The sequence below is a fragment of the Lepidochelys olivacea genome (assembly GCF_965140295.1).
Source record: "Lepidochelys olivacea isolate rLepOli2 genome assembly, chromosome: 2".
NCBI classification, from domain to species: Eukaryota; Metazoa; Chordata; order Testudines; family Cheloniidae; genus Lepidochelys; species Lepidochelys olivacea.
The window spans coordinates 268,249,930-268,271,706 of record NC_140412.1 but is presented as its reverse complement, the minus strand read 5'-3'; the positions used below and the strand labels follow the sequence as shown (position 1 = coordinate 268,271,706).

General features: G+C 48.4%; 1 protein-coding gene across 2 annotated transcripts in view; it reads left to right on the top strand.

Annotated features, from left to right (window-relative positions):
* Window positions 1–2,306: 2,306 nt before the first annotated feature.
* CDC25A (cell division cycle 25A) overlaps window positions 2,307–21,777 on the top strand; it is a 28,075-nt gene continuing 8,604 nt past the window's right edge. The window contains exons 1-10 of one of the 2 annotated variants that reach the window (XM_084620279.1): window positions 2,551–2,582; window positions 8,434–8,501; window positions 8,843–8,928; window positions 10,288–10,336; window positions 11,400–11,438; window positions 11,626–11,662; window positions 12,105–12,206; window positions 16,522–16,641; window positions 18,729–18,866; window positions 20,157–20,231. In XM_084620279.1, coding sequence (XP_084476405.1) covers window positions 8,865–8,928; window positions 10,288–10,336; window positions 11,400–11,438; window positions 11,626–11,662; window positions 12,105–12,206; window positions 16,522–16,641; window positions 18,729–18,866; window positions 20,157–20,231 — 624 coding nt within the window. In that variant the 5' untranslated portion in view covers window positions 2,551–2,582; window positions 8,434–8,501; window positions 8,843–8,864. Of the gene's footprint in view, window positions 2,583–8,433; window positions 8,502–8,842; window positions 8,929–10,287; window positions 10,337–11,399; window positions 11,439–11,625; window positions 11,663–12,104; window positions 12,207–16,521; window positions 16,642–18,728; window positions 18,867–20,156; window positions 20,232–21,777 lie in introns of both variants that reach the window. The other variant, XM_084620278.1, reaches the window with a different exon arrangement.

Sequence of the window (21,777 nt, the reverse complement as noted above, 5' to 3'; positions counted from 1 at the left end):
TGATGAGTCCTGAGGTCAGACAATATGTTGAAGCTGCTCTTGCACACCTTGCACAGAGCAGCCTCTCACTCATGTGAATGCACATGTGCATAGTGAGATTCTACTGCTATCAGAAGCTCTCCTTACACTGTGTGTACCTGTAACTCATCTCTGGCTGGGCAGGGTTGGGAAGCACCAGTCCTGGCAGTTTTCCCTGCAGTCAGAACAGTAGGGGAGATTCCAGACATATTGCTCCCATTTGGGTTCGGCCTGTCCACATGTTCCCTACACACACTAGATCTCTGGCTGTCATTCCAGGAATTACCATATAAAATGGGGTGGGTGGTGGGGGGAAGAGGCATAAGAGGCATACAGCTTATCTTTTGTAAGTGCACTAGAATCCAGGGGGTGAGGGTACATAGATTGCTGATAGCCACCTTTGGCTCCCTCTCCCCTCCTATTCCCTGCAATCTGCACTGGGTTTAGTGCAGCTCAGAATCCAGACCAAAATTTTCTACTCCTTATGTGCAATGACTTTTTTTTTTTTTTTTAGGAGCTGATCATTTCCCTTTAGCAAATGTTTCCCAAAGGTGCCACGCTGCACTCGTTTATTGTTCTGGCAAAGGTCTGACTTTGATCAGAAATTACATAGAAAACTTAACAGCTGTGGATGTGGACTCCCAGTTCCAAATGCCTAAGCGCACACTCTTATTAGTGAACGGTATTTGCATTGTACATCACCACACTGAAGTGTGATGCTGTGGCAGAAGTATCACAAGCCCCCAATGAGCTTCTCAGATTCATGGGTGTCAGCTTCAGCCCTCCCTTACAGTATTGCCAACCCCAAATGTTTAAAAATTGGGAGTTGGGCGTCCAAAACCCAGGAGATTAAAAATAAAAAATAAAACGTGGGCTCTTTTTATTCCTGTGTTTTAGCCTTTAGTTATGTAGTAGAGTCACGTTTTGAGGCTTTTCTCTGTAATCAGGAGGGCTAACAATATACTTTCTTTTTTTTAATGAAAGCAGAGATAAAAGCTAGGTATGATTACATCAGTATCACTTTATCACATGCCTCCAGGAGCAGGGGCTTCACAGAAAAACACCAAATGTTGTGAGATTGGTGCGTAGGTGCTAGAACTAGGGGCACTGCCGCACTTCCTGTCTTAAGTAGTAACAACAACAACCCAAATACATGGTTTCCGCCTTCAGCACCCCCACTATAAAAATTATGCCAACGCCACTGAACTTGTGCTAAAATCACGAGATTTGGGAATGTTGCTCTCAAAAGCCGTCAGAAAAGTTGCCTGTAAAAACATCATCAGGGCGGTGGGGGGTTTCCACGTTTGTTCCTCGTTGATTTTGGCGTCACAGGGTCTCAGATTACAGGGCGAAAGATCTGCTTTGCCCGTTGCCGGGCCTGTGACCTCCACCTGGGATCTGAGGGTCAAGCTGGTTCTTTCCCACCTTGGGCAGCATCGCCAGACAGCAAGGTTCTGGGGGCCAGGTTATGGCCTCACTGCTGCCTGTGCAGCCCCATGGTCTTCTGCTGGTTATACCCCCTGACCCCTCTTGCAGCCCCCATTCCCCTCCCAATGATGCCCTCGGTTATGGCTTCTACTGAGGTTCTGCTGTGAGGCTACTGGAAACTACAAGACCCAACATGCAACGCTCCTGCTTGAGCCGAGCGGCTCAAGCTGGAGCGTTGCATGCTGGGACTTGTAGTGCCACTGGAGCGTCTAGAGCCAGGCGCGCAGAGTTCGGTGCTAACCCCTTGATCGCGCCACTTACACGCGAGTGTCAACGAAAAACCCGCCGGCGTCCAATGGGCCTATCTGCAGTTCTAGTGGTCGGATCTCCTGTCAAACAATCCAGGGGGCGGGAGGAAAGAAGATTCGACTGGTTTCAATTGGCCGTCCCCCTCGCCGGCTCTTCTATTCTATTGGTCGGAACTGCTGAGTGGGCGGAGAAAAGACGAAGCTTGTTTTGATTGCTAGCCAAAAAAAAAGCATCTGGGCATTCTATTGGCCTTTCACTTAGAGAATTGGGCAGGGCAAAGTGATGAGACTTGGTGATTGGCCGGCTGAAGGGAAGGGTCGCATTCTACTGGTTAGTGTCTCTGTCGTTCAATTTGGTGGGTGGGAGGAAAGGAAAAGAGTCTGGTTGTGATTGGTCGTATAAAGCTAGAGCTCTCTTTCACTCACCGGATTTGCTGTCGCTCAGAGAAGTGGGCGGTCCGAGGCGCGGGGAGGCCGCTTCTGATTGGTGGGCCCAAGTTTGGCGCCAGCTTCGGGTGGAGGCAGAGGGCGAGAGAGCGCGCGCGGGTTGCGCAGCGTTTGTTCCGTACGGGTGACGGGGAGGGTCAGAGCGGGGGGGGGTCGCGCTGACAGCAGGAGCCGCTCGGGTCCGCTCCCACCCCACGCCGCCCTCATGGATCTCGGGCCCCCCAGCCCCGCCCCGCCGAGCTCCCGCCGCCGCCGCCGCCTCCTCCTGCCGCAGCTCCCGGCCGCCGGGCCCGGCGTGGTGAAGTCCCTGTTCCCCGCCGAGCTCTCCCCGGTCTCCGGCCTCAGCCTCACCATGAAGCAGCTGCAGGGACTTGGCTACAGGTGAGACCGGCCGTGCCAGCCCCCCGGTGCCCCCGCCCCATAGCCCCCCGGTGCCCCTCCCCTCATGCCCCGTCCCCTGCCACCCTCCGAGCCCCCTGGTGCCTCTCACACGGCCCCGCCCCCCCGCCCCTGCAGCCCCCAGAGACCCCCTGGTGGTGCCTTCCTCTTCCCCCCGTGCCGCCCCCCTAAGACTCCACCCCGGCAGCCCCCATAGTTCCCGGTGCCTTTCCCCCCATGAACCCATAACCTCACCCCTGCAGCCCCCGTAGCCCCTCTGGTGCCTGTCCTCCTCCTCCTCCCCCCACATGGCTGCCAGGACCCCACCCCTGCAGCCCCCATAGCCCCTCTGGTGCCTGTCGTCGTCCTCCTCCTCCTCCCCCCACATGGCTCCCAGGACCCCACCCCAGAGCTGCCTCATGCCTGTCCCCCCCCACTCCCCTGAGGATTCCCACCTCTTTAGCCCCCATAACCTCACCCCTGCAGCCCCCATAGCCCCTCTGGTGCCTGTCCTCCTTCTCCTCCTCCTCCTCTCCCCACATGGCTCCCAGGACCCCACCCCAGAGCTGCCTCATGCCTGTCCCCCCCCACTCCCCTGAGGATTCCCACCCCTTCAGCCCCCATAGCCCCTCTGGTGCCTGTCCTCCTCCTCCTCCTCCCCCCACATGGCTCCGAGGACCCCACCCCAGAGCTGCCTCATGCCTGTCCCCCCCACTCCCCTGAGGATTCCCACCCCTTCAGCCCCCATAGCCCCTCTGGTGTCTGTCCTCCTCCTCTTCCCCACACATGGCTCCCAGGACCCCACCCCAGAGCTGCCTCATGCCTGCCCCGCCCAGGATTCCCACCCCTTCAGCCCCCATAACCCGTCTGGTGTCTGTCCTCCTCCTCTTCCCCACACATGGCTCCCAGGACCCCACCCCAGAGCTGCCTTGTGCCTCCCCCCCTCATCCCCCACATAACCTCACCCCTTCAGCCCCCATACCCCTCTGGTGCCTGTCCTCCTCCCCCCACATGGCTCCCAGGACCCCACCCCAGAGCTGCCTTATGCCTGCCCCCCAGGATTCCCACCCCTTCAGCCCCCATAACCTCACCCCTTCAGCCCCCATAGCCCCTCTGGTGCCTGTCCTCCTCCCCCCCACATGGCTCCCAGGACCCTACCCCAGAGCTGCCTCATGCCTGCCCACCCCCCAGGATTCCCACCCCTGCAGCCCCCATAGCCCCTCTGGTGCCTGTCCTCCTCCCCCCACATGGCTCCCAGGACCCCACCCCTTCAGCCCCCATAACCTCACCCCTGCAGCCCCCATAGCCCCTCTGGTGCCTGTCCTCCTCCCCCCACATGGCTCCCAGGACCCCACCCCTTCAGCCCCCATAACCTCACCCCTGCAACCCCCATAGCCCCTCTGGTGCCTGTCCTCCTCCTCCTCCCCACATGGCTCCCAGGACCCCACCCCTTCAGCCCCCATAACCTCACTCCTGCAGCCCCCATAGCCCCTCTGGTGCCTGTCCTCCTCCCCACATGGCTCCCAGGACCCCACCCCTTCAGCCCCCATAACCTCACTCCTGCAGCCCCCATAGCCCCTCTGGTGCCTATCCTCCTCCCCACATGGCTCCCAGGACCCCACCCCTTCAGCCCCCATAACCTCACTCCTGCAGCCCCCATAGCCCCTCCGGTGCCTGTCCTCCTCCTCCTCCCCCCACATGGCTCCCAGGACCCCACCCCTTCAGCCCCCATAACCTCACCCCTGCAGCCCCCATAGCCCCTCTGGTGCCTGTCCTCCTCCCCCCCACATGGCTCCCAGGACCCCACCCCAGAGCTGCCTCATGCCTGCCCCCCCCAGGATTCCCACCCCTGCAGCCCCCATAGCCCCTCTGGTGCCTGTCCTCCTTCCCACATGGCTCCCAGGACCCCACCCCTTCAGCCCCCATAACCTCACTCCTGCAGCCCCCATAGCCCCTCCGGTGCCTGTCCTCCTCCTCCTCCCCCCACATGGGTCCCAGGACCCCACCCCAGAGCTGCCTCATGCCTGCCCCCCCCACCACTCCCCCGAGGATTCCCACCCCTTCAGCCCCCATAGCCCCTCCGGTGCCTGTCCTCCTCCTCCTCCCCCCACATGGCTCCCAGGACCCCACCCCTTCAGCCCCCATAACCTCACTCCTGCAGCCCCCATAGCCCCTCCGGTGCCTGTCCTCCTCCTCCTCCCCCCACATGGCTCCCAGGACCCCACCCCAGAGCTGCCTCATGCCTGCCCCCCCCAGGATTCCCACCCCTTCAGCCCCCATAACCTCACCCCTGCAGCCCCCATAGCCCCTCTGGTGTCTGTCATCCTCCTCCTCTTCCCCACACACGGCTCCCAGGACCCCACCCCAGAGCTGCCTTGTGCCTCCCCCCCCGCATAACCTCACCCCTTCAGCCCCCATAGCCCCTCTGGTGCCTGTTCTCTTCCTCCTCCCCCCCACATGGCTCCCAGGACCCCACCCCAGAGCTGCCTTGTGCCTGACCCCCCAGGATTCCCACTCCTTCAGCCCCCATAACCTCACCCCTTCTGGCCCCCTCCTCTGTACATGGCTTCCAGGACTCCACCCCTGCAGCCTCCATAGTCCTTTGGTGCACATGTGGCTCCCCTCAGAGCCCTCTTGTGCCTGCCCTGGGACCTCATCCCTTCAGCCTACATAGTCCCCTTGGTGCCTGCCCCGGGACCCCATCCCTGCAACCTCCATAGCCCCCTGGATCTTGTTGCCCTCCCTCGCATATTGCTCCCAGGACCCCACCCCTGCAGCCTCCAGAGTCCCTCTGTGACTGCTTCCATTTGGTCTCTCTAACCCCACCCTTATAGCCCTTCCTGGTGCCTGCCCCATGACCCTGCTCCTGCAGCCTCCCTAGTCCCCTGTTGCCTTGGCACTCTCCCATACATGGCTCCCCGGACTCCACCCTTGCGGCCTCCCAGAGTCACCTTGTGCCTCCCTCCTCCCTGACACATGGCCGTCATGACCCTCCCTCTGCATCCCCAATCCCTGCAATCCCTGTGAATCCTGGTGGCTATCCATATACAGCCCCTATGACTCCTGGTGTCTGCCCATCTCCCCAACATATGCCCCCTGATACCCCACCTATGCCACCCTCACATCCCACTGGTGTCTGCCCACTTCCCCAATGTGTATTCCCTCTAAACTCATCCCTGCAACCCCATAGCTTCCTGGCACTGGCCTCCTTGGTGTGCTCTTTTAACACAGAATGCACACATGGTGCCACATGATCTCTATATTATCCATAGTGGCTGCCACCACCCCCACACATGTGGCCCCTATGACCTGTCCCGCACACAACTCCCAAGCCTTGCAGCTCCCCACCTACTGCTCCTGGTACCTGGGCTCCAAGATCCTTGTAATCCTTCTCCAAATGCCACTCCTGCCTCTCTAATCAACCCCTATCTTGTCCTGGCAACTGTGCCTGGTCCCTACAGCCTTCTCTTCCTCCTCACACAGCCCACATGATCACATCTTAGTAGACTCTCAGTTCTCCCTGGCTCCTATTTCCATTCTCCAGACACTCTGACCCCTGCAGACTTCTCTCCCCACCCCCACCCCCGACTCCCCAAACAGTACCAGCAGTCCTGTGCACTGGTAAATCTCTGCATTCCACTTTCAATCTTCTTCGCTCAAACCCTGCAGTCTATTATACCACATCCTCTCACTTCCCAAAGCCTTCTGAACATGCCCTGTAGCCAGTCGTCGTCAAACTTTTTTACTGGTGACCCCCTTTCACAGAGCAAGCCTCTGAGTGGGACCTCCCTTATAAATTAAAAACACTTTTTAAATATATTTAACACCATTATAAATGCTGGAGGCAAAGCAAGGTTTGGGGTGGAGGCTGACAGCTCGCCCCCGACCCCCAGTTTGAGAACCCCCTGTTGTAGCCCTTCCTCCACCCCACACCATGTAGCCTCTTACCCATGCCATGCAAAGTCCTCCTCCATTACTGTCTCAATATTTCTGTTCTTTCTCTGCACTGAAATAACTGAGACTGTGAATTAATCATAAAGGGCCAAGTATATCCCTGGTGTAAGTTTGTTGCTGATAGTTTACCAGGGATGAATCTGCCCAATATGTTCGGCCCATTCTGCCCTATTCCCAGAGTTAGGTTTGTACAGGTGCTTACCATGTGTGTTTGAGGGTGGATAATAAGTTGTTGCTCATGGGTGTATGTTGCGTCGGGCAGGATCTTCAGATTTGAAGATTTTACAGCCACCACTCAAATGGGACTAGGTTAGAGTCCCTTTGGAGCTCATTAGTACCACTCTTTAACACAGTTTTGTAAAACGAGCATCAAGGTTGTATAGGCACAAAATCTGCTGATTTCCTCTTCTCTCTGGTGTTGGCAATAATATTGCAAAAATAATGATTTAATCACTAGTCAATAACTACACATTATGAGCAAAATTCATCCCTATGCATAGGGCAGCACAAGACCAACACAGCATTTAAAACCTGATTTGGGCTGGCGGCGGCGGGGGAAGGAGGAAATAAATGGTATAAAGTTGTTTTTAGATGGCCCTCTGCACAGGGATGAATTATTTTCTCCCACCATTCTCTTCCAGGCAACAAAGGAATTAAACGTGGGGTTTTTTGGGTTGGGCTGTTTGCCACTATTCTACCTCTTCATGGCTCTTTGATAGACCACATAATACCTATAAATTCATTCCATACAATAGTACTCTATCACACATGCAATGTTGCCAATGTTCACGTTATTCCAAGTTTTATGATATTTGGGGTTTATTTCAAAGCCCCAGCTCCTGGAGGCATGAGATTAGAAGAGGATTTCAACTTTAATTGTAAAAAAGGTAGTTTCTAGCTCTGATACATGTAGAGAAAAGCTTAATCTTGATGCAAGTGTTTCTGAATGACATGGAAACCAGAAGGCAAAGAACCCCAAATATATTTATCATGATTTTAGGCCCAATTTTTTAACTCTTGAGGTTAGCAATTCTGCATTTGTGCACCTACAATACACCAGTCACTAAAAGAAATGGGGTTTAATTGCTTTAAGGACATTGGTGTAAATCCAGTCCACATCATTCGGTTGAGTCATGTTGGCAGGAATGTGCTGAAACTTGTATTACTCCCCCGGGGAATTCTGCAGCAAAAAAATTAAATTCTGTGCACAATGTTACAAAATTCTGCATATTTTGTGTGTCAAAATAACTTAATATAATCACTCTGGTTTCAATTATTTCAGTAATTTACTTAAACTACAGTACAATGGATGGAGAATGGGAGTGGGGAGTATTGGAGGAAATCCCCAAACCCCCTGGCCTAACAGTAATGTAACTAGGTTTGACCCTTTATTTCTAGTTATTAGTCAACAAATATATGCATCCATATTCTTAGTGTTACATCAAAGGCAACTGAAGAACAAGTGAGGGCTGGGGAATCAAACTCACAATTTATATTGGCTACTGTCCATCTCCAGAAAGGTTCATAGCAAACAGTTCATGGACCACATTCTGTTAGAAAAAATTCAGTCCAAAAATTAGACCAGTTTTAATCACTAAAGCACCATAAGCTTTTATCAGGCCATACTGTCCCTTACACCACTCTGGCAATGTAAAGGAGCCTTAAATCATTTACACCTGTTTTATACTCCTGGGAGAATTCACAAAAAGAATGGGAACAATTCACTAAGCAAGCAGGTAGCTACATTCTGCCCTCCCTCAGGGGACAGTGCCTATCCCATGCCTAACTCCTCAGAAACGCTCTAAAGCCCTGCCCTTCCACACCAAGCAAGCTGCAATAGCGAGTGAGAGGGACAGAGTGTGTGTGTCTCACACACAATTGTGTAACCTCTTCCCCTCAGACAGTGATTTATGTCTCTACTGGCTGCTCCGGATGCCTGAACCAACCTGCCTGCAATGCCGGGGAGAGGTGTGTGTGACCGCTCTTTTGGCTTCCCTGTCAGAAGTCATTTTTCTGTGGGGAATCAAAGAAATCTGCGGGGGGCATGAATTCTGTGCATGCGCAGTGACGCAGAATTCCCTAGGAGTATTGTATTGCTCTTACCAGTACTGTCTCTGCTATGGTTACGCAAAACTTCAATCTGCAGGATTGTTAAACTGGCACCTTTTGCGTTGTCCACTACATAAGCTGATCAAGAGTAACCATTCCAATTTGAGCTCATTTACAGTTTATTTCTACATTTTAAACCTATTGTGGTGGTTCCTGTCTGAAACATTCAGTAAAATAACTCATTTTCTTAATCTTTACAGTCAGTATGAGAATTCTGTGCAAATGCTGGGAATGAGGAACAGTAACAATCTACAAAGAACAGACTCGTCAGAATCTACTGATTCAGGTTACTTTTTAATCCACACATAAGTACTAAGGAATGAAAAAGCTTGACATCCTCTTGCCTTGTATTATAAAGAGCAATTTTCAGGTTTAACAGGAAGCTAATACTGTGTACTTGCATAATTCACTGCAACAATAATTAATCTTAGCAACCCTCCTGAAGCAGGAGGGAGATGGCCCCATTTTATAAAAAAAACAAAATGTCGAAATGTAAGTACAGATGTTAAGTGGCCTGTCCAGCATCATACAGTAAGTCAGTGGCAAAGCCAGTGTGAAAAATCAGTTCTGGCTCCAATTCACTAGTCTGTTCTGCCTCTCTGTAAACCATTGGCTGGTAAACATAGCTCTCCCATGTTAGTTTGTGGTTGCTGACAATCAAGAGGTAATGGCTTAATGGTCTAAGCAGTGGGTTTGAAATACCTACACTCCTTGGAATCACAAATTGAGTTCTTAGCAGAATTGACTGTGCTTTTCATCCTTCTGAGGTAGATAAACTGCGTGAATACAATGTAATTTCATGTGATCTTCTTGATTAATACCTTAAACCATGGTGGCATATTGTGTGCTGTTGGTTGTCCAACTATTGTCCTAGCACCCCAGAGATATGTAGAGCCACTTAAATACAGCTATGTCTAAAACTGGAAGTATTTTTGGATGGGAGGCGCTACATCAATGTAAATATTGTTTAGAGTGATATGATTAACTAATACCACTAAAATCGTGGGAGTTTCATGGTACTCTATTGACACAACCCAGTATAGGGAAACAGCCTTCTCTCTATGTATGTCTCGTCTTGTGTAGTGCCACGAAGGCATTTTTCGATAGATGACTGCGTGAGATTTGCTAATATTACCTACTTTGTGCAGGGGAGGGGGGTAATAAAAGAGCATGGCTAAAAGCTTGCATATAGGAAACAATCCATTGGTAGGGCTAACCTGCAAAGGAATGGCAATTTATTAGTCTGCGTGGAAAAAGGCCAAAATATTAGTTAAGCTGTGGTTCTAAAGTGGTATGTTCCTTTCTTATGTGACAGTTTCTCATACAGGGCACTATGGTGGGATATTTTTATTCCTCCTTTTCTCACTCACCCCAAAAGCCCAGTATCAAACCATTACCTGTGGTCAGAAGTAGTAGCTGGGTGATACTCAAGGCTGTCTCTCCTGCCTCTTCCCCTCCCCCCTCCACTCCAGGGATTCCAGTAGGGGATGATTTATCTGGTCTATGACTCTCTCTGCATGGCAAAAAGTTGCCCTGCTGAGCAAGTCACTGTCTCCTTTTGGGGGGAGAGGATCTAAGACTCCTCGCTAACAGTGCCCTGTACTTTATATTTTCAATATTAATAAAAAATTTTTATCTTTCACAGGCTACTGTCTAGATTTTCCTGATCCCCTGAACTCAGACATTGAGGAAACGTATGTAAAAATGTGCTAAACTTTTGGCATTTTAGACTATACTATTAACTGCTAAATGTGGGCTAATGGGAGGCTTGATCTGAAAATTCCACAGCTAGTACATGTAAAATGGGCTCTTCTCACTTAACCTTCTTGAAGTGTATGTCTTGGCATATTGCAGCTTGAAATCCTAGGTTTTCTATTTCAACAGAATGTGGCCCAGACTGCTTAACAGTCTTATGTCTAAGTTAATGTGTTGCCCAGACCAAAGTATGTACTTCTGAGCACCCTAGACTCTGAGCATCACATTGGCACCTTGCTTAGGAGTCTGAAGGCTACACCTATCTTGCATGTAACTTATAGTTTTCATTAAATACTCAGCAATACTATTTGCTTGTACATGTACCTTAACTGATGGCTAACAGCAATTGCTTGTTTGAGTTTTCCACCTATGGTCAATCAGTTATGTCCTTACCTTGCAGGTAAAGAAGATGATGGTGTTTTGGGCACACTTGGTCCTTGGGCCACCCTGTCCCATTTCTCACTGAGAAACTCTTGTTTCCATTTAGGCTAATCTGCTGTTAATACTATCCTGAATTAGGAAACACTAGCTCTAGTCTCCTTGGGGAAACTGGGGTAGGGAAACTGGGTTTAGTCCTCCAGCCCAGCTGAGACAATAAGTCTCTAGGAAACACAGAACAAGATGGTCTGCTGTTCTTAAGGCCATGTCTATACATACAGTGCTGTAGTGGGTGTGGTGAAGGTGCTCTATGCAAAAAACACCCTCACAAGCAGTAGAAACTTTGTTGGTGGAAGAAGCTCTCCCATCGACATAGCTCTGTCCACACCAGCGCTTATTCCAGCATAATTTGTCATTCAGGGAAGTGCTTTATTCACACATAATTTATGTCAGCATAAGCTGTAGTGTAGACATAGCCTAAGGTGCACAAGTTTAAAAGCTGGGGACAAGTAGCAGCAACAAACATTCCATGACTTTGAGTTCAAACAACACTAAGTAGTCCAAAGTATTGGATAATGAATTAGCAATAAAAGTAACTAATGTCCTTTGTCTGCCTTTTTTCAGCTTTGAGAAAACAGTTATAGAATCTGGCAGATTTACTAAGTGAGTACAATTTGAATTTTAACTTCCCTTCTTAATTAGTTATCTATTGATCTATTAAATTATGCCACTAACTAATTCAGTTTTGCAGTGGAAAATCTGAGTTGTGTTGTCAGTTACTGTTAACAGCTTTTCAGTTTAAGTGTTAGAGTAAAATTTGATTCTATTTTTGTCTGTGTTCTCATTGCAGTATTCAATTACCCATCAGAAGAATACGTTCCCTCCCGGTAAGTGAGAGGGATTTTGGTCTTTCAGGAGTGGCAAAGAGGTTTTCAGTATTAAGCGTTACGCTACTTATGCACCCACTTTTTTATTTGCAGATATCCAGCAAAACTCATTAATCTTCCAATCCCAAGAATCTGGCGTTGCTTGTTGCTTAAAATTAAGATAACAAAGTCATAGGCTATAATCTTGAAATGGATCAAAGTGTAATCTGTTATGTTCTACAAGGCAGCCTGTCACTAGCTTTATGTGGAAGTATTGCATGCTGGGACCTGTTGTCTCCAGGGGCTGCATGTCCATGGCCAGCCCTTGTCTTTAACGTAGTTTGTGCCAGTTTGGGTACCATAGCCCTTACATTCTTGGCAAGCTGTCAGCATGGCCTCTCAGTTGCCCAAAATTTGGGGAACTGGTTGATACTGAGCAGGATATACCCTCTCACTTTTGCAGCAGAAGCTTCTGGGGTCTAGTCCTGCTCTGAAGAGGAGCAACTCAGATTCATTGGATTGTGATGTTTTTCACCTGACTGAAACAGATGACAACAAAGAGAATGTAAGTTTAATTCACTCTACGCATCTCCGAAGTAGTATAGTATGGGAAGCTATACCCAGGAAGATGTGACTTGTTGTATGGGGCTTGATACATAGGGATAACTCCTTATTTGGGGAGGAGGTTTGTAATGAGTGGTTGATGTGGTGGGTAAAGCCTTTCTTATTATTTTTGGTGAACTGTGGCAGTCTTCTCCATGGTTTGTCTTGCAGAATTCGCACTAATCTGGTGCAAAAGCTGACTTTCCACTTTCTGTATTACCATAATGCCTAGGAGCCCCATTGTGCTAGGTACTGTACAAATGCAGAACAAAGCACTTACAGTCTAAGACAAAAGACAACAGACTGATACAGACAGAAAGACATGGGAGTACAAGAGGCAGTAGACAGTGTCGGTCAGCCTGATAGGTACTGGTCTAGTCTAGCTGTTGTCAAGTTTTTAGGCATTGTGGTAAAGAGCTCTTAAATGGGATTTGAAGGAAAACACCGCAGTGGCTTTGTAGATGTTTAAGAGGGCCGGGGGGGCACCCAAGCGTGAGGCGTTGCAAGGGAGAAAGCACAAAGATGCTTGTTTGGAAATTTAAAAAATGGGCAGTGAAGGCTGCTTGGAGGCAGGAGTTGACCTGTTAATACTGAATGACGGATGATAGGGTGAGGGCTAGGTTGTGAAGGGTCTTGAACATGGTGACAAGTAGCTTATGTTTCATTTGATAGAGAAGAGGGAGCCAGTAGAGGGATTGAGAGAGGGGTGACACGATCAAAGCTGTAAGTTGGAAAATCATCTTTGCAGAAGCATTGTGAATGGATATGAGCCAGGAAACACTATTTGTCAAAGTCAGAAAAAAGGACATTTCAGTAATGAAGATGCAAGCCTGGATAAGAGTTTTATCTATTTGGATGGACAGGAAAGGCCATATCTTAGAGAAGTTATGCAGAAAGAACTGGCAATACTTAGACATAGCCTTGATGTGAGGCCCTAGAGAAGTCCAAGTCAAAGATGATGCCCATGTTACAGGCATGAGTGACAGGCAGGATGGTGTAGTCATGCATGGTGATTGAGAAGGCAGTTGGGGGAAGAGCTCTGGTTTAGCCATGTTGAGCTTGAGTTGATGGTGAAATGTCCACCTGGAAAACATCAGGCTGAAATTTTAACTTTGGACAAAAGAAGACTGGTCCAGAGCAGAGAGGTAGATCTGAGCCATCAGAATAGAGATGGTATTTGAATTTGTGGATGATATTACCCAGTGATAAGATGTAGAGGGAGAAGAAAAGGGAACCAAAGAGAGAGCCCTCTAGAGCCACAGAAATTGGAAGGTGGATGAGGAGGATCCTCTAAAGGATGTGCTGAAGACATGATTAGAGAGGTGGTAGGGAAAACTAGGAGTGGATAGTCACGGAAGCCAAGAGGGGGCAAGATTTCAAGAGGGGGAGCATGGTTGACTGTGTCAAAGGCAGCTGTCTGGTCAAGGAGAACTGGGTGCAGGTTCTGAGTCTTGGCCAGGAAGATATTGATGAGAGCAGTTTCAGTTGAGTGCAAGCGGCGGAAGCCAGATTGGCGAGGATCTAGGATGGATTTGAAGGAGATGAACTCTGGATGTCGACTGTAAACAGCACATTCAATGAGCTTAGGAATGAAAGAGATGAGAACTGAGACAATAACTGAAGAGCTAAGTTAGGTCAAGGATGAGGTGTTTTTTAAATGGGAGGAGATTAAAGTATGTTTTTTTTGTGAGGGGAAAGAGCCAGAGGAGAGTGAGAGGTTGAGGAGGAATGTAGGTAAGGATTGAGAGTGGGTGTGAGGGAGATCAGAAAATGGATTGGGGTCACTAGGGTAAGTGGAGGGGCTAGAGGAGGAGAACAGAGAAACATTTGCCTCTCACTGGGGAGAAGGAGAATTATAGGCAGGGACAGGAAGGCAAGGTGAGGGGAGGAGGAAGGCCATGTCACATATTGTCAGTTTTCTCTTGGAAGAAGTCAGTAAGAACCTGTGCAGAGAAGTGGAGGGAGGATGGGAGGGTTTGAGGCATGAGTCAAAGGTGGTAGAAAAAGCAGCTGGGATTGTGCGTGTGAGATTCAGTTAAGTTAAAGAATTAGATTTGTCTCGCTAGGAAGATAGCAGAACTGAAGGAGAGAACAAACTTGTAAGAGAGGAAGTCAGCCTGGTCCCAGAATTTCTGCTGAAGATTTTCACAACATGAGAGCAGGAGTGTAGGAAATGGATGTTGAAGGTGAGCCAGAGCTGGAGGTTGGCAGGATAGACCTTGTGATGGGGGAGAAGGACAACAATACTATAAAGAGAAGGGGACTGAGAGCAGATAGACTGGAAGTCACAGTAAGGCCGTGTGAGAGGGCACAGGCTGATGGGTGTGCTGAAAGAGATCAGGTGGTGATTGAAGAGAGGGAACTCCACAACAGAGATCATCGAGGGTAGTGCCTCTTGAAGACCAAGTCAAGTGAATGGCCCTTTTGGTGAGTGGGAGAGTTGAACCAGGACTCCAGGTTGAATAAAGAGCTCTAGGTGAAGGATTGTGCAGCTAGAGGGTCAGATGGGTCATCAGCATGGAAGCTGAAGTCACCAAGGATGAGTGGGGGAAATAAAGGAGAGAAAGCCAAAGTTGAAATTGGAGAGGAAGGCTGATGGGGAGGAGTTGGGTGGATGGAAAATAATAGCAACATAGAAGGGTAGAAGAACCAGATACAGTGATGCTGAAATCGGGGGGGGAGGGGATCTAAAGTGGCAGTAACTGGAGAGAAGCCCCACCCCCACCAGGGTCTGATCTGTTATGGTTGGGTAAGAGAAGAGCCCTCTGTAAGGCCTAGTCTACACTGGGTGAGGGGATCGATCTAAGGTATGTAACTTCAGCTACGTGAATAACGTAACTTCAGCTACGTGAATAACGTAACTTCAGCTACGTGAATAACGTAACTGAAGTCTATGTACTTAGATCTACTTACCGTGGTGTCTTCACTGCGGTAAGTCGATGGCTGACCCTCCCCCGTCAACTCCGCCTGCGCCTGTTACCCTGGTGGAGTACCGGAGTCGAGGGGAGAGTGCTCAGCTAGATGCGATAAATCGACCCCCACTGGATCGATCGCTGCCCCTCTATCCAGCCGGTAATGTAGACAAGCCCTAAGAGCGCAGCTACAGAGGCAGCATCAGATGAAGGGTTCTGGGAGAGCCAGAAGCTGGAGGGAGAGATATGAAGAGGTTGTGAATGACAGATCTTGTTAGGGAGACACAGTTGGCACAACAGTATGTTGTTGGGATTAACTTCTGTTGGTGGAAGGGACAAGCTTTGCTTCACAGATCTTTTTAGAGCTGGAAGGAGTATTCAACAGACAGCAAAAGGAAGGAGATGGGTGTCAGGGTAAGAATGGTAGCATGCGACGGGACAGGTGTGAGGGTGGGGATAGGAGGAGGGCCCCCGCTGGGGCAAATGTCACCAGAAGTGAGGGGGAGGAGGTGGATGTGAGACCTATATTCTGATGAAAGAAAGGGGGAGATTGGGCGGGTGGGAACTATAGAGAGGTGAGGGTAACTGGAAAGGGAAGATGGATGCTCCCTAATTCTTGTGCCCTATTAAAATGGAGGATTTTTCTAGGACCACTTCAGCTCTTTGCTAGGGATGTTCCTATCTTGAAACTAGTCTGTGCGGGATAGGCCCTAACCTAATTAGGGCATCCTACCTTCGCTGAGGATCTAGAGTCCAAACCTACTACCTTGTCATCCCTCTTACTTTCAAGGCTTTCCCTTACCTCACCAGACAATTGACCTGTCAGGTTGTAATTATCAAACTGTAAACATCTGTGATTTCATTAAACTGAGTGAGTAAATCATTAAGGAACTTGTCTGGGGCTATTGAGTCCAACTCCATTACAGACCAACTAGCTGTGAATTTGATCAATGAAGAAATCTTACAAGGACTCAGATTTCTGCAGAAATCTATCTGTCATTCTCAGGAGTAATGGGAGGAGGGCGCAGCTTGTCGCACAACAGCAAGTTCATTCTAGTGATTTAGGCACAGATCTGGCTGCCTTTGAAATGATTAGACAAGACTCTTGCTGGAAAGTTTGATAGGTGCAGGGCTGATAGTTGACTGTAAAGGATACTCTGAGAAAGTAGGTCTAATTCTCCTATATTAATCACTATTATAACAACTTTCCTTTGGAAATGCACATATGCTGAAAGATTTACTTACTCCCTTGGACTGCAGGGAGCTGAGTCCAAGAGGGGGCTGTAAAATTTCTGTGCAATGGGCCCTTCAACCTGTAAGCTTCGTTGGTTTGATAAAATGCTTGCCTTGCTCCCTTTCATTAAGGAGTCCTTTGAGTTTAAGAAGCCAACCAGGCCCGCTTCTCGTAGTTGTCTGCGTGTCCGTTCCCTTGAAGATGGAAAAGATGTTTTTGGGCAAAGACAGAACTCTGCCCCAGCTCGGATGGTATGTATCAGGCTGTCCTTGGCAACGAACCCTCTGCCTAGCCGTAGGCTTGCTTGGTTCTAGGAGAAAAAGCACACTGAAGCGGTGGTCCGGAGACATGATGCTCTGGGAGTGGGGGAGGGAAGAAGCACCGACTACTTTCTTCATCTTTATTGATAACACACTGAGCTGGAAAAAAAAGTCCACCCAGCTTTCAGGCTTTAACGCTGGGAAAAATCTCATTGTACCCTGAATATGGGAGATCAGCTAGGGGTGTTACCAAAACACCACAAGTAGTTACTGACTATAATCCTTCATGAAACTTGAGCTAAACGGCAATAAGTCAAGTGAGCGTGGATGTCTAACAAAGCATGGATTGGATTAATCTTTTTGTTGTGTTGCTGGTTCTGCAGTGAAGCAGACAGCTGTGTTGAAATTTAGATGCGTTTAAAAGAATAAAATTGCATTTATAATATAGGGATGAAGTACTATTCTATGGCAAGTTCTGTTGCTTGGCCAGGAAAGGGGCCAAGACCACTATATAGAAGCAGGGAATTGGGGACTTTGGTTTTCATCTACTACTTAACTATGGTGATCCCTCTTCTTTCTGAAAGTCTCCTGGCTGCATGCACAAAACCTGGAGACTTGGGTAACCTCCTGTTACTGAGACCTCCTCTCTCTGCACCATCCTGGAAGTGAGCTCCTCTTTGCAAACGTGCTGGATTGTATAATTTTCCAGAATGCAGGATTATCCCTTAATGAAAAACTAGCAATGAAGTTTTTCACTATTCTGCTGGCCAAATAACAGTACCAGAGCCAGGTTTGGAGCTGCCTAAGCCAGTTGATGAATAGGTGGGGTGACCATGTGAACAACTCCTGTAAATCCATTTCAAGGAATGGCACTGCCTTAGCTGCTAGAACCAGTATTCCTAGTCATCTAGAAGGGAGACCATAGTGTCATGCTGTCTGGAGTGGCTCACAATTGTGAGTGCCAATCTCAGGTCAGAAAATAGGGCAGACACCCCAAACTGGTGATATATTCTATAATTAGATTTCACAAAGACAGTAACAAAAGTGCACTCCTGGATCACTATACCAGTGTTACCATGGAGCCACAGACCGTCCCTTTAGACCTTTCAGCCTGTTTGCCACACAAACTGATCTTAGTGATAAAAGGTTATTAAAACCAAAAATCACACCACGTTTGCAACCCCAAAGGATCAGTCACTTACCCCAAGTCAATGGATACTCTCTATGTCACACCAAAGACAAGGCTGGCAGCCAGTTTCTCTAGTAAACTAACTAAAGATTCAGTAGCTAAGAAAAATAAATGAAGTTATTGAGAGGTTAAAGCAGGTAAAATACATTAACAGGTGAGTCTAAGTTTGTAAGTCCAAAATGAAAGCAAAGATGTAATAATCTGCTAGTCTTCCATAAATCTCTCAAGGTTACCCAGAATAACTTTGGGGATCTCTGTCTTGCATCTGAAATGCTTCTCTGTGATTGTCCAAATAGTTCAAAGACAGTCTCATTCCCTGGATCCATTCTTATAGCTCCTTTCCACTGAAAGCCATCTGGCAAGTGTTTTCTTTCACAGCATGGACTTCTGCTTTGACTAAATGCATACTGAGTCTGAATTTCCATTGTGGAACATAATGACCCATGCTTTGAAGTTAGCAACCTTCTTCATTTGTATTTCCAAAGGTCCAATTGCATTTGATGGGTAAACTTAATTACCAGGATATACGCTATGTAAATTATAATGTAATGGCACATAACAATCCTTCATTAGTTTTCATGAAGTTTACACATCAAGTAAATTCTCATCTGAATACTAACACTCAGTTTTGATCTATGATTAAGTAAGTACAGGAATATACAAATGTAACGTGATAGCAATCAACAGGGTATGGATAGGTGAAAACAATACCTATTAACACATCAGTGAATTGGTCTGTGCATACTAGTACACTTAACGTTTCTTTGATATTCACACACAAGTGAATTGGCCTATGGCTCTGACCTGCTGGCCTGTCAGTGTCACACACAATCCCCAGAATAAAGGGCTGGATGGAGGCTGCCATTCAACCAAAATGTCTTCTTTCCAGTTTCCCACTGGTGAAGCCCCTGAAGGTGACTTGGGAAACTATAGGCCTGCTTTCATACAGCAATCATCTCTAACTTCCCCTGACACTGAGGAAGAAGATGATGGATTCCTAGATATATTGGATGGGGAGGACTTGAAGGTACGTGAAAGGGGAGTGGTTGATTTATGCTTGCAGGGGACAGCATTCCTGTGTCTGTACTGAACACTTATTTAGAAGTAATGTGTATATATAATGTCCTGAGTGCAGAGTCTTGATGCAGGTTTTTAAGTGACCATAGTAATGTAAATTCTAGTTAAGCCTTGTAGGGCCATCAACAATCTGTTAATGGTATTTGTCCAGGGTGAACATCTATGTTGAGTAACTACAATAACTAAGATAGATAGAACAATAGAATTTTTTCATCACAAGAGGCAAAAAGTTGGTAATTGCAGATGATCCTCCAAGAGGACTTAATGCTGTAGACCGTGTCTACACTACAGACCTTACAGCAGCACAGCTGTATGGTTTCCTATGTAGCCACTCTGTGCTGGTGGGGGAGAGTTCTTCCACCGGTATAATTAAACCACCCCAAAGTGGTGGTAGCTATGTCGGCGGGAGAGCGTCTCCTGCTGACAGCACTGTCCACGCGGGTGCTTTTGTCAGTGAAACTTGTGTCCGTCATGGGGGTGGGTTTTTTCATACTCCTGACTGACAAGTGTTTTACTAACAAAAGTGCTAGCATAGACATAGCTGTAGTCTTTTCCACCTCTTATTGCCTTTCATAGAATTACAGAAATGTTATGCTTCTGCTTCTAACAGTAGACTGTAGACCTTGTCACTTCAGTTCCTCACCAGCAGACAGTAGCAGTTAAATGGAGACAATTTGCTGCTGTTCCTATGTTGATGATAAAATACTTACATTGCAATTTACTGGGGAATGCCCAGGAAATAGTGGGAAGGAAAAAAATCTGTCTACAGTGGGGTATTTAATGGAGAAGCCATATTTCTGGGGATGGAGTCATGATTGGTAAGCCCAGAATTGGATGTACCTTCTTTGCAATCCTTTGCTTAAAACAGGATGCTGTTCCTATTTGAATGCGTGAGAGCAGGAGACTCTTAAAGTTGTAAAGTAACATTTTTAAAAACCATAAATGGAGTTTTTGCTAAATGAATCAATTGCTGTAACTTCCCTTACAACAGCTTTAAGACTCTGCCTTTCCAGTATCCTAGTCTTCATTAGATTGGAGTTCCTGCTAATCTAAGAATTACCAGATAAACGGTAGTTCCCCCAGTTGTGAATGAATAAGTAATCCCAAAGAACTGTTCTGCCACCTGCATTAAATTTAAATGGCTGCTTGAGCTGGGCAAAAGCCTTAGACATGTTGTATAATCACTGTCCATGATAAAATGTGTTCTCCTGAAATGTGATAGAACTTTCTGCTTCCTCAGAACAATGAAGAGATGCCATCTGGTGTGGCAAGCCTTTGGACGGCTCCACTGGTCATGAGAAAAGCAGACAACTACGTAAGTGTCCCATCCCAACATAATGAAACTTGCATCTCTTTCAAAAGGCCATCTAGACCATTGAAATTCCTTATTAAATACAGATTAAATCATTACTCTTAGTTGGCATCCCTCGTACACTCAAGCCATATGTTTGCTAATATGGCTTTCGAAAACTGCCCTTGAGACATGTGACCATAATTACGACATTGAGCCTGTACCTCTCAGGATCCAGGGCATGGTAGTCCCTACATGTTTGCTCTTAACCTTAGCCTGCCTAATGACTAGAGCATTTGGAAACAGTAGGACAGTGTCTATAGGATTTAAAGCTTCAGCAATTTGCGAGATGTCCAAAGTTTGCATCCTAAACAGAGTCTTACAAATGTCTCTCCAACCCATTCTGCGTACACCCATCTGTAATGCCTCCAGCCACCATCTTTTAAGGCTGAAGTCTGGATTCCCTTCACAGTCCATCAACTCAGTTCTGTAATCTGCCAGAGGATTTGCTGTCAAGCTCTACAAAACACTCCCTCACCCGAAGGGCAGAGCATGTGTCTCTTGTAGTGTTCCCCAAACTCGGTAAACCTGCATAGCAAGAGACCAACATTGGGACCTAGGATCCCTACAAACAGCGTGGCACAGCAGCATTTGTAATGCTGCGCAGGTACTCAGGGAACCCACCCAGTTGGGACCTGCCGTGGCCGGGGGGGCACCCCTCTCCCAGCCCCAACTGCTGGGGGAGGGGCACTCATAGGCGCTAACTTCCCCTCTAGCCAGGAGTACTCAACACCCCCCCAAGTTCTTACCCCACTCTGCCCTGCCTCTTCCTCACCTCCTCCCTCAAGTGCGCCCCATCGCTGCTCCTCTCCCTCCCTTCCTACATGCTGCAAAACAGCTATTCGAAGCAGGCGGGAGGTGCTGGGAGTGAGGGGGAGGAGTTTGTCAGTGGGGCTGCCAGCAGATGAGAGGTGCTGGGGGGAGGGGGAGCTAGGCTGCCAGTGGGTGCTTATGTGTAGCACCCGTTAACTTTTTTCTTTGTGGGTGCTCCAGCCCTGGACCTGCTAGGGGAGGGTTGGCCCGAACATAGCCCTGGCCCGGACCTGCCATGGCCTAGGTGCCCCTTTCCCTCTCCCCCCCCCAGCCCCAACTCAGCCCTGTCCAGGACCTGCTGCTGCCGGGGGAGGGGCACCTATCCCATGGCCCCGGGGGGAGGGGGTCCTCGCTCCCTGCCGTAGCCCCGGAGCACACTCCTGCACCCTAAATCCCTCATCCCCAGCCCCAGCTCAGAGCCTGCACCCCCACCTGGAGCCCTCACCCCCCATACATGCCAACCCTCTGCCCCAGCCCTGAGCCCCCTTCCACCTCCGAACCCCTCAGCCCCATCCCCACCACATGAATTTTATGTGCACCAGTATGGAGGTGATGTGTGACACATGACCTTCATATTGGTGCACATAAAATTCATTCTGCACATGAAAAATTAAAAAAAATTAGGGAGAACAGTGATTAGGACCCAGGTTTCTTGCATGGCAACTAAATATATGGCCCAGTATTGAAGTTAAAAGAG